Raw genomic sequence first — 13,289 nt, forward strand, 5'->3', positions numbered from 1 at the left:
CCAGTTATATAAAAACACAAGAACCAGCAAATGCTACTGGGATGCTGCAACCAGAGAATTTTGGGGCATATTTGCTTAAAAAAATGTTGAAGTCTTGTTTTTCTGTGATTTTTTACCTACACTGATCAGCCAGAGTATAAAAAGCTATCAAATCTGAATAGCACAGTTCATCAGTTCAGGGTTCCTTTGGAAAACCTGGGGTCCTGGCAGTCATATTGCAGACCAAGCACTGGCACTCCCTAACTTCAGTGCTCTCCTCCAGGAGGACAGTGTGCCCTGCCACACAACTTAAAACTGCTCAGGAATGGCTTGAGGAATGAGTCAAGAAGCACAAGGTGTTGACCCAGCATTCAAACGGCCCAGATACCCATCCAGGACCCAAACCGTCTCCTGCTACAGCCCCATGCCAGACACCACAGGTTCTGAATCCATGCCCTTTGGTAGCACAAAGGGGACTTACACAATATTAGTTTTAATGCTGTGGCTGATTGCCTCTAGGCTGGACTGAATCATGACAATGAGAAAAGAACTGTACGACTTGCATAAAGTTAAAACAACAGATCCAGATCCAGATTCTTTAATACTGCTTTCTGACTGTTCTGAATCTCTAGTTCTAAACCTTAACCCACTGACTGCCTCTTCTTGTGTTGGGGTGGTGGTCTTCTTAAAGTACTGTTGAACAGCATTTGTCATCTGTGTGCAACTAGCCAGCTTGCTGGGTTGCTTCCCACATAAGTCTGGGCTTGGATTACAAGGCTGTGGCACAGGAACAGAGGGGTTGAGGGGAACCTTCTGCCACTGGGAGTCTGGGGAAGAAGTCAGTGTGTGTGTGTGTGTGTGTGTGTGTGCATGTGTATTTGTGCATAATATTGAGGAACAGACAGCAGGAGACCACAGAGATAACTCACTGTGAGCCTAAAGCTGATTAAATCTCACTGGGAATAAAACTGAGTAATGAAGACAGCACAGAGTGAAAATCTCCAAGTTCAGAATACTTACTGCATATTTAGACACTCAACAACACCTCGTTATGCATGCACATCGGGAGACACGTAAATCTACGCATATTTACAGATATAAATGCTCATATGTACCCCAGCCTCTCTTTCTCTCTCTGTCGCGCACATACATACAAAGATTCATCTGATGCTGCAAAGGGACATCTGCAAGTAGAGGGAGGGCTGTGCTAATGGGTGACAATAGACTCATCACAAAGAATTAACACAATCAGTGCAGCCATCTAATGCCCTGTGTGGGCTGCTGTCGCTTTCAAATCAGATAAAATGAGCTCTTGATTAAAACTGAGAAATGTGTTAACAGCAATTTGAGATTGTTCCCAATTACTTCGCTTTTTCTCTTTTACTTAAGTCTTGAACACTATCCAGTCTTCCAAATATAACACAGGGAGCTCTGATCTGCAAGCACTGTTGTTTAGGAACATGCAATCAAAATGTATGATTCATCGTCAAAACAAGCCTCTTAAATGTCAGTGTGACATTAACAATAATATAAATGACTCATGTTGGGAAATCATCAAGTGAAAATACAATAACAGAGTCTGTTGCATGACTATATTGGATCTAGAGCTGGTAATTGTTTTAGTAAACTCCTGTCCTCACGAACTGCTACTCAAATCTCAGTTAATCGGTTTTAACATGCAATTAGGTGAGTTTAATATCTCCAGGCAGAGACCTTGAATAGACGTGATTATTAGTGTCACACTCAAGCCAGTATTCCCCTCCATCTTAGTTGACAATTGCTCATAAAGTTGAAGAACAATGCAAAGTGAGACTTGCCACTAAGGCCATTCTGAGATTGGCTAAACTATTGAATAATGAAGGGGAGGGAAGCACATGTGTGTGTGACTCACCCAGGCTTTATGTGTCTTGCAGTGAGGGCCCTGAAGCTAATGGACTGTGTCATTGTGACTCAGGCCTATAAATGAACAACCTCCCCAAGTTTCCAAGCTAAAGGAAATAAAACTCACTCAACACCTTTGAGCTGATGGTGAGCTGCAGGGATTGATCTATTTATATGCCTTCAAGGTCTCACTTAAGAGCACTCTGATTGGCTCCCAGGCTAAGGGTGATTAAACTCTCAGGTTATGCACTTCGACCTGAAATAACACAATACACGACTATCGTAAAATGAGTGGGATGGGTTGAGAAAGCCTTTGAGTAACCTTGAATAGAATAACTTTACATTGGGCTTGCACCTAATAATAATAATAAGTGATGATTCAGTGATGGATGGGGAAGATGCAGTTCAATTTATCACTGGTGTCCCGCAATAGGCGATAAGTGCATTTAGAGGGCGCAGAGGTCATGGCGTGCTGATGCTGGTAGGAGCGGATTTCCGCCAAGGCGCACTTAACGATTGCATAACGAGGTGCGCCTCGGAGTTCCTACTGTAGTTAACTCGTCCTTCATTTAAGGGCTGCTACTTGCGCATTGCAAATGTGAGCGACAGCCATGAGCTGCAGCTCTGATGCTTGTCTGCGCGGAATGTCATCTGAAGGGTACTGAGACGAACTGACGTCCCCGACATTACTATCCTCACATTGTTGTGCCATCTGGATGCCAGATGGACACGCAAAACGTGGCACCGAATAATTATCGTGTCTTCCCGTCACGCACTGAATAACCGTAGTAAAATGAAACGGAGGCTGCAGAGTTAAACATGACTGATAGATTATTCGGTTGGTGCAGTGCTGCAGCACGCCAGTCTTTTCAGCAGAGTGCATCCTAGCACCAGAACGACACTAGAGGTAGTAGGTAATAGACGGAGCACAACTAGCAGAAATACTACGTGTTAGTGCAGCGATAATTAACGTTAATGAATCATCAGTGTGAGTAAGGATGAATCTCTGCTTCTCCAAACCTCACGCCACTCCTCCCCGACAACGTGACACTTTAACTCGAAGATTTAGTGAGAGCCGGTGCACCGTGCGCCGTATCTTCTTACCTGAGTGGCTTTGTGGAATTGCTTTTTCAGCCCCGCTACAGACATGGTCGCTAAATGTTGGTTCTAGCTGGGAATGTGAACTGGTACTGCAGGTGTGAGCAAGGAATCTCGCTCCCAATTGAATCTGGTGATCTTGCAGCTGTGACTAACTCCCGTCTACACTGGTCTTCACCAGAGGGATCTCCTGTGAGAAAGGGGTTGACTAAAGACCTTACCAGGCTATTGGATGTCAAACCCACATGTCTTAAACGGCTCTGACGTAGGAGCCTGCTCAGTTTAAAGCGGCCGCCTCACCACTACAGCTGAACTCTAAAAGGAGGCTGAGGTATTTCTAATCTAAGCTCGTTTAGCAGAAGGGCGCAAAACTTACATGTCATTACCAAGAAAAAGGGTAACATTACTCTTAATATCTAAAGACTGGAGAAGATCTAGGTGGTAGCTCTAGAGGGGTTGGTGCACTGCACCCAAATGAGACGTGTGAATGGGACGGAGGGAGTAAAGAATAAAAGAAGTATGACCTTTACACCTCTACGGTGACTTGCACCCTACAGCATCAGCTGCGCTTCAACGTCTCCAGCACCCTGGACAGCGCCTATACCTCAAATGAGAGACCCGTCCTACTCGAGACAACCACAGTACAACAAATGAATCATTTTTATTATCATCCTCCAGAAAGTCTCTAAATGACACAGAGCCACCATGAAAGGATACTATACGGGTTCGACTGCAAAACTAACGATTAATTGAGAAAAGCAATGTACCATACTAATGTGCGTAAACCTACACAAGCTTTTGGAGCGCGGAGAAGAATATAGCAGTGAGGCAAAAAGAGAATGAAATCAAAAAGCAACATTAATTCCGCCTTAATTAACTATATAACAAAACATCATTTAGCAGAAATATATTTTGTTAAGCACACGAACGGGCAATGTTGGACCCAGACCCAGCCTTGTTTTTATTTTTTGCCTGCGTGGTAAAGCCGAAGACTTTTTTTTTTTTTTTTTTTTAACATCGTGGAAAATAAGATTCTTAAGTGAAGTCAGTTCCTAACTACCCTGTGCGTAAATAAGAATATCACACAGTCACATAGCCAAATCATGAACTTTACTTCTTCGTCAGTTTATGTTTTAAACTCTGCTAGTGCGTGACGGCACAAAAACTGTTTTGGCGCAGAATTACATGCTGGCGCGCGTTCACACAGAAACTTAAACGGAGTGCGGATATTCACTGTCACGTTCCGTCACGTCCTTTAGATGCTGCTTGTAACAGCAGTGTGCGCACACTGAGCGTTAGGGTGCAAAATCGCAAGTTTTCACACACTAACGCCATCACCCTCCTTCCTTCTCAGATCCAGACTCGGTCCATTAATCATGGCATTCATTAACTGCGACGATTAAAAGCCTGCACGACTAATGCGAGTAATGGGTCTGAATTAAAGCTAAGAAGTCACCTGCACACATTTGTCAGCTCAGCTGCACCCCCACGGCGCCAGATGGCTGGTCTACTGTCTACAAGCCACTTGGGCAGACAGTCAGAGACGCATCCCATATGGCCCCTATTACAGTGCTGGAATAAGACTCGGGGTGATGATCGCAAAATTGGCCATAAAAATCATAAATGTGGCCATATCTGTGGTCGTGACGTACCTTAATGAAACAAATCGAGGGTGTATAATCGCGGAGATTTTTTTTTTAAATCTTTGGATTCTTTCTAAATGAACTGTAATTAGAATCTGTGAATTGTGCAAGCCTTCAAATATATAACTTCTCTCCGAAACCCCCCCCCCCAAAAAAACCCCTACGGATAAAATGCAAACGACAGGCGGTAAAAGTGGTGCTGTGTCCGTTTGTCTGCGGTGGGAGGTGTGCTTCTCAGCAGCGGGACACGTATTAGGTGTAAGAAATGCAGAAGCGCTGGTACCACCAAAGCGACTACTGAAATAAAGGTTTCCACGATTAGACTCCAGCATGTGCAGTGAGACCAGACAACACATTCATAGGCCGTTTTACATTTTATAATGCAAATATGCTGGAACATTTCTATTTCCGTATGTAGTCATACTGTATGTAAAATATGAACACCTGATACCGTGCCCACATTCACACTTCTTAAGTGACGGTGGATGTTAAATGCGGATATGGATTGTTAAAGTACAAACTCTTATCTTCCCGACAGTTTCTGTATTATCTAGTAATAACCAAGGCCATTACAGCATAGAAGAGCATTTGAAGCAGAACTGGCGAAAATGAGCAGCATTCGCTGTGTTAGTGGCACCATCATGTGGTGAATCTCCAAACATTGATTTAGAAGCATTTATAGTTATTATTTCTATTTCTACTGGACTAAAACAAACAAAAGGACAGAAACTAGTGATTTCAGTTTAGTGACATAAGGTAATCCTGAAAATGTGTCACTGACAGCAGTTACTGAACTGTAAGGCCGATAAAGCCTGCAGTTTTTTTTTTTAAAGTCACAGATGCAAAACACGAGCTCACAAAACACCGCGACAACGGGCCTGTCACGAGAATTTCATGGATGTCATAATTAAAAGTGTATACCACTTTTGTGAAATTTTAAAGAAATGTCTGTCCACAGACCGGACAAAAATAAATAAATAAATAAAACATGATGCTTTGGTTCCATCTAGTGGTCAAAGATGATGCAGTAATGTTGAACCCCATCAGAAACAGAAAATACCTTGCAATAGGTTTCAGATGATTACAACAAACGACAGTGGTTTCAAACTCTCCTCAGTTTTAAGGCTCACTGGCCTCGGCAGGCAGCTCTCATGAGCTGCTCACTCCCTCGGGTCAGAGATTGTGTACGTGTGTTTCTTCAGGTGACCGTCCATTTGTCTCACCTCAAGAGACAAAAAGTTTCAACTGTACTTCTCTCACAAATGCTGAGCTGAAGTCAAATAATACATCACTGCCCTTAACTTTATTTCACTGACCACTTGTCTCATCTACAGTCACAATAAAAAGAAAGTACATCTTCTTTCAATTTTTACATATTAGGACATAATAAAAAAAAAAAAAAATCATCCGGTCCTCAATCAGTTCTAAAATTATTTAAATACAACCTGAGGTGTAAAATAACGCATGATATATTACACCATGTCAAAATTTATTAAACAAAACTTAAACCATTTCAGCTCAGCCATATTATTAATGCCACATTATATGAGATTTCCTTCAGTGTTTGGGATCACTTTAATGTTACATCACCCAACTTCTTCTGAGCTTCAACTAGGAGACACTAACGCAGTTAATAACTTCCTCACTGATGTTGAGCTGGACGGGCCCAGAGGCTTCAAAATAGCTCCAAATCCTGATGCTGCCTCCACTTGAAGTCACTTATGGGACGAGACTTTTATTTTGGTTTGCACTGGCCTTTTTACAGGCCCTGGCCTCCTCTGCAGCTGGCTTCAACTGTTGCTTGTGGAGTCTCTCAGCTTTTAGTTGGTTCTACGAGTGGGATGCAGCTCAGTCTGACTATGATGACTGTACTGGTGTTTGACTCAGCTGGTCTCTACCCTTAAAAATTCTTTACTGCTTTAGCCATATGTTTAGGATTGCTGTCCTGCTAAATAATGAATTTTCATCCAGTGAGTTCTGACATATTTGGCTGAATCTGAGCACACAGTAAGCTCCTCTATAGTACTGAATAAATCCTGTTGCTTCCATCCGCAGTGAAATAATCAATAAATGCCAGCGTGCCCGTTTCACTGGCAGCCATAACTGAGCCAACCTGTTTGATAGATGAGGTGGCGCTCTGGGTCATGAGCTTTCTTCTCTCTACATTATTCCATCAATTTGTAGAGTTTGACTTTTGCTTCAACTGTCCATAAAACTGTGCACCAGAAGTCTACAGGTTTCTTTTCTGATATAAAACAACAAAAATTAAACCTTCCACTTTAATACAGTATCAAGACTCAGATGTACTGACACTCAATCAAACCTAAAGATCAAAGTCTAATGAGATCAAAACTATGTCTTTTACTAAAGGTGAAGATCCTCACTCCTCACTTGGGCTCCAAGACAGATTTGATTTAAATCTGTCAGTTGTGACAAGGAGTCTGTAAGAGGAAACAAATCAGCTTCTTTTAAAAAAAATCTGATAGTCTATGAATGTAAATACAGTACGTTTATCTAAAATTTCAATACATGAGGAGATTCTTTCAGCTTAAAAAAAAAGAAAACGATGTTAGAAATGGTTTCTTTATTCGTGAATTTATTTAAAAAAAAAAAAAAATTGAGGGGAGCGCCAACAAGAAACATAAAGCCTGTAGAGACGGTTAAACTTCCATCAGCGTCACTTTGCATGACCTGAAGAACTGATTCACCTTTCCATGACTCTGAAAGAATTTGCATGTAGTTGGCTATCTTCCAGCACACTGTGCTATAACATGCCTTGAAATGGTTGAGCAATAAATCAACCAAGTATTCAGAGCAAGCACTGTAGTCTGACTCTTTAAGAAGGCCGATGCTATGTTGGATCAATCAGAGGGAGGGACAGAGCTCTGTTGTGACTGGTGTTTAGGTTTAGCTTTGTTAACACAGCAGGGTTGATCCAATGAAGCACCAGCTTTTTAAAAGTAGGGCTAAACTGAGTCAGTGCATACCATGTGATTGTCTTTCTGAGTTCTGCCATTGAAATGGGAATGGTTTCAAGCAAGTCTTCAAATTCCACTGAGGAGTCCCTCAAAGTATTCCATCACTAAAATATACCTGGCCGAGACCTCCTGCTGAAAAAGCACCTGAGCAAAGACCTGCTTCCTTCCCTAGATGGTTTGTCAGAACCTCTTTAAAGCCACACAGAAGCCCTCCATGGTAGGCCTCACCTATCATCTAAACTCCTGTGAGGTGACTAAAAAGTGAAATCACAGGCACAAGGGGCCTTTGGACGGTGCTTGTATTTACAGACCAGGACATTAATTTTATAAAAGCTTGGAGAGGACGTTATGTTCCTTTGCTCTGATTAAGTGAAGGTGGCTCATCATCAGACCATCAGAACCGATTTTCTTAAAATCGGATCGTTAAAATTTAGTTATTATTTACTTACCATGGTCTTTTACTAAAAAATGTATTTTAAAGCTCAGGAATGCGCTACTTTATATTCACTATCTGCATTTGTAAAGCTAAACAGACTGTGAATCACATTCCCCTGCTTGTTTCTTTTTACCTCTGAGGCAACAAACCACAAGAAACTTTTTTTTATATTAATCGTTAAAACATTAGCAAATGGTTGTGTTTATATTTCATTATAAATAAAGCCCTGAAGAAAGACACAATGTATCCTTTATAAATCTGTGTGTATGTAGGTACAAATAGGAAAATGAAAGTGACTGACTTCTACACCAGACCAGGGGTCATTTGTCACACATATGCCAGTCATGCCACCAGAGACAAACAGCGAACATAAGCCAGGCTGCAGTCATGTGTTTGTGTGTCTCATAAGGTCCAACAATCCCCACGCCATCTCACTCCACTCAAACATGCTAATGTACCTGTGCTCTGCTCTAATTGGTCCCAGTGATGCTCGCCCTGCTCCACCTGTGTTCATGGGAAGCCTCCAGTCAGTCCTGCAGTCAGGCCCCTGCCATTGCATGCGAGTGCGCAGTGCTAATATTATGCAAACAAACACTTTGTTGTTTGGCACTTCATGCACAGACCCGCCACTGTGGAAGAAAGGGAGAAAGTAAGTAAAGGGAAATAAAGAAAGGAACAAGGGTTGGATGTGTGTGTGTGTGTGTGTGTGTGTGTGTGTGTGTGCGGTGCTAGAATTCATTACTGTGATTACCTGAGGTGTGCTACTTTACAGGGGGTAATCTGCCAGCCTGCTTCATACCCCCCGAACTTCAGCCAGTCCGCTAATGAGCACTTGGAAAAGTTAGTCAAGGTGGAGAGGTGCTTTGAGGAGCTGTACAACTTAAACTAAGGTGTTATTATATATGCCAGAGCAGAAAACAAAGGATGGCTGCCTATTTTGGAACAGATAGGATAAATGAAGACTGATCCTGTTTTGATTCTGAATACATACAGCAAAAATGGTATTATGGATGGTGCGCCAACTAATGAAGTTGAAGCCTCAGGAGACTGGCATGTTTCAAAGTGGAAAATGTTTGAAAATATATATATATGTATTACAGATTGATTTGCAATATCAAGAATATTTTCAACGTCATTTGAGACAACATCCCACACTAATCATAAGGACACCAGAGGGTTCAGGGAATCTCACTGAAGAGCCACTTCTCTCTGAGGTATTGTCGAGGACCGCGGCTTCAGTCCTGTGCTGTAAGAATAGGTGGATTAGAGACCAGATCAACATCTTTCTCATTCCCCCTTTTTTGTCTTTTTTCTTGCCAGAAGCTTTGGCCATGGCTTTAGAGAGACAGCTGCCGTGAACAAAGCTCAGGACAGTCCACAGGGACCGAGAAAGTGTGAGTGTCAAAGAACAATAAAAGTGCTGGAAGAGCCCGGCTATGGTGGAGCAGCCAAATGACAGGGAAGGAGAAAAACCAAAAAAAGGATATCCAGCGCATACTACATATTAGATAGGTGGATCCTGTAACTTTCCCCTTCCTCTCACCCTGTGGCTCTGCTTCATCACACAGCATCAAAACATAGCTTTATTCCCAGGAGTGGCTTGCCTTTTTATCTGCTCCCTAGCTTCCCACGGCGGGCTGCATCCACCCATAATCTGCTGCCGTTTCATGTCTGGAGCACAGAAGAGAAGGATAAGGGACTTGTTCAAGTGAAGATCAATGAGACTGTACACAGAGCATATGTGCATCAGGACACACTGAGAATCCTTTTTCTTCTTTGGAAGGTGCCATATGATGCAACATTAACAGAACATTATATATGGATATACTGACATGCCAAGTCTGAGAGCTTTAGCTGTCATACACCCAGTAAACAGCATCTACCTTTTTATTACTTAAGCATCTCTCTGTGGATCAAACATGGAGGATAAACACAACGAACACTGTAAACATGCTGCATTATACATTTGTTGAAAACACATTTGGCTATATGTCACAAGCACCTTGTTATTTTAGACTGTGCCAAGTGCCTGTGCTGGCAAAATCAAAGCAGTCTGATGTATTGGCAGCAATAGCTGGGGTGTGAAACTGTGTCAGTGAAGTAAAGGAAATCACCAGAGGCTGTTTTCTGTTCGCTCCACAGCTGGCTGACGAGATCGGCAAGGACTAATTGTGTATCAGACGGAGGTAGAAGAAATTCTCAGGTTGTGCGTTACTTTTCTTTGTACTTAGGTCTACCTGCCTTCCCACCCAAGTGGCACACACTCACCAGACAAAGGGAACTTAAAAGTACCAGAAAAAAAGCCCTGGGACAAACAACACGCAGGCACAGAAATTCTCGATGAACCCCAAAGCCAACCTGTAACCCTAACCTTTTCTATCCCTTCAGGAATGATCTCCTGTAGGAATCTGCGGAAAGAAAGCATACATGAAAGTTGGATTTAAAAAGAGAAGACAGAGAGAGAGTGAAAATGACATTGCGATTGTGTTGGAATGAATAAAAGAGGAAGGCAGAAAAACTTTGCATTTGGAACTACTGATCAAAGTGATTCCCACAGGAAGCCTCTTTTAATGAGAGCTGTACAAGAAAAGAAGGGTGGAAGACAAGGAGAGAGTGAAAGAGAAGAAAAGAAGGGTAAGGCACGCCATTCCTACACAGAGGGAAAAAAACGGAAGATGATATATACAGTGCCTAGTGGAAGAAATGAGTGTGTGTATTGGTTTGGGGGGCGGGGGTGGTTATTTGAAGGGTGTTTTCAAGATCATTTTAACATCTTCACTGAGGGAGCGTCAGAGGCAAGGCCAGGTTAATTAAACCCAAGGGAGTACCAGCTGAGGGGGCCCGCATTTGAATATGTCACAGAAATAGCACGAGAGCGTCAGCTGAGGCCGGATGGCGGGTCTCGGCGAGCAAATATGTTGACTGTGCATTGCACGCTAAAAGGAAGAGAGAGAAATAGAGACAGACAGCGAGGGGTGGGGGCTCTGTGATGTTTTGCTTTTCTTTACCCACGAAGCCACCGGATTTCTCTGAGTTATTAATGTTTGTCATTAGCCACGTTACGCTGGAGGACAGTGACTGGAAAAGAGAGTGAAGAAATTTATATGGGACAAATATTGACAATAGCTTGCCCATGGGTATTGGAGAAGAAGAAAAGATGCAAACTATGTTAATGAATGGTAATTAACCACTAGGGTTTGTCTCTCCTGGATCCTAGCTAAATTGGTCCCCGAGTTGCAGCTAGAGACAGTCCTGGCCTAATCCTTTATTATAAAAAGATAAAGGAAAACGACATCATTAGCATATATTTGAGAAGGGAGGGGGGATTAAAAAGTGGAATTATTTCTTTTTAATTCTTGAACGGAGGATCCTTCATGCCACTGTTTATTACACATAATAAAAAAGGAAGGAGGAAAGTGGCTATTCAAGGAAAAAAAAAAAACAAAAGCCAGAAGAGGTAAAGAAGGGAGTAAAAAAGAAGTAATTTCAAAGGAGGAATGTGGGGTCTCTTGTGTAGGATGCAAACTCAAGGACAGAGACCTGGATCATGGTTTAATATTCAAAATGAATAATAAGAGAGGGAGGACAAGGGAAACAGATAAAAGGAAATGGAGGTAGCTATGTCAAGGATGGAACCGCTCCTCTTGTACACCACTGCTCTGTGTGTGTGTGCTCATCCAGACCCTTATTAATGATGTCAGCAGCAGGGGCCACTTGTTACAGACAGGAACCATGCCAACAGGCAGCTGTCAATCATGAGAAAGGTGTGAGAACCCTGCAGTCCAGCAGAGCATCCTCAGTCACCATCACACACTGACTGACAGTCCTTTGAACTGATAGAACAAGCAAAATAGAGAACACAAGGCAAATGACACTATCACAAAAAAATGCAGACTTCAGAGGTTAAATGGGCTTTTATTTAGAAATTAAGCAAATCAAGCAATACTTAACATAATTACCCAACAAATAATGAATAGATGCTTTAAAAATATCCGTCAAAATTAAAAACTTGCAGTGCATTTCATAAAATGGAACAGAGTAAGGTTCAATCACTAGATTGCATCTCTGAGAGTAATATGTTCGGGAGCTCCTTGCAGTGAATATTCTGCTCTCTGTTGCTTTGGACCTTCTGAAAGTGTCGACTAGGCGTTGGTAGGTCAAGTCCCTGCAACCCAAAGTCCTTGAGGTGCCAAATAAATTAGGGGGAAGGGGTAAAAGAAAGTTTTAAAAAGTCTAATTTAAACATTAGAGTAAGCATTTGCCTTATCACCCCAGGTCTGCGTTGAGCGCGGAGGAGAGTGGCTGCACCGTAAATTAGCTTGGCACCAAAGGGCCCTGTCTGATAGACATAGTGCAGTGAGCGCTAACACAGATGTCGAGGGCTCATTTACAAAAGCTGGGGTGCTGCGTTGAGCCAGTGGCCCAGAGTGAGTCGACAGCGCTTTTCTCACAAATATTGGTTCTGCTGCCCCGGCCCAGCTTGGCTCAGCCCGGCTCCCACCGAGTAGGAGCTGGGGAGGGAGAGAAGAAGGGAGGGAGGAAAAGAAGAGGATGACAGTTTTCCCAGCCTCAGCCCAGGGAGTCAGGCTTTTTCGCTGACTGGTGTTGCGAGCGTGGCCAGCTCTTCTGTCAGCACTTTCCTCTCCTTCATCTTCACGCGCACAGCCTCCATTAGCTGGCCGGCAGAGGGGATCTGCAGGGGAGGGGAAGCATAGAAAAAAAAAGGGTGTGGGGGTGGTGGTAGAAGGGTAAGAGAAAATGAGGAAAACACACACAAATGCACCAGTATTAAAATGAAATTTTTTTTTACACCTGGCAGCCTGTTTGCTGTTTTGTGAAACAAGAGAAGCCCAAATGGGGCCTCAGGATTTGGGAAACTTCTCAGGGAATAGCTACTTTGAGATAAAGTAAATCACAAAGCAGGATACAGAGCAGTAGCTCAACTTGACAGCTCACTGTTTCTAAACTTCCATTTTCAATCAGTGAGAATGCACGATCCCTGACTATTAGGCAAATGAGCTCTTCATGTTCAACATGGACAGAAAAAAACAAAAAAAAAAACCCTCAATATACATATGGGGATGTAAGTAGTCCTTTAAGACAGCTCTAAAAACTAAATCTATCCTGTAACTGTAAAAAATGTCAACCAGTCTTATTTTTATGAGCCTAACGAGAAAATAAATTTAACCAGAGCCTTAACGAGATCAGTTTTTTGCCTTTAGGCATAATTAGCACCACTGGTGAAATTTACAGCATTGCTTTTTGTGTGTGTGT

General features: G+C 42.5%; 2 protein-coding genes across 5 annotated transcripts in view; both read right to left on the bottom strand.

Annotated features, from left to right (window-relative positions):
- Positions 1-3,156, bottom strand: part of sh3gl2a (SH3 domain containing GRB2 like 2a, endophilin A1) — a 42,186-nt gene extending 39,030 nt beyond the window's left edge. For all 4 annotated transcript variants that reach the window (XM_030722995.1, XM_030722931.1, XM_030722876.1 and 1 more), the window contains exon 1: positions 2,965-3,156. In XM_030722995.1, the coding sequence (XP_030578855.1) occupies positions 2,965-3,009 (45 nt within the window). In that variant the 5' untranslated portion in view covers positions 3,010-3,156. The remainder of the gene's footprint in view (positions 1-2,964) is intronic.
- An 8,775-nt stretch (positions 3,157-11,931) lies between these two features.
- The window catches only part of cntln (centlein, centrosomal protein), an 87,166-nt gene continuing 85,808 nt past the window's right edge, over positions 11,932-13,289 (bottom strand). The window contains 1 exon segment of the mRNA XM_030735182.1: positions 11,932-12,708. Within this exon segment, the coding sequence (XP_030591042.1) occupies positions 12,598-12,708 (111 nt within the window). The 3' untranslated portion in view covers positions 11,932-12,597.

This window comes from Archocentrus centrarchus, chromosome 1, assembly GCF_007364275.1.
Source record: "Archocentrus centrarchus isolate MPI-CPG fArcCen1 chromosome 1, fArcCen1, whole genome shotgun sequence".
In the NCBI taxonomy this organism is placed as follows: domain Eukaryota; kingdom Metazoa; phylum Chordata; class Actinopteri; order Cichliformes; family Cichlidae; genus Archocentrus; species Archocentrus centrarchus.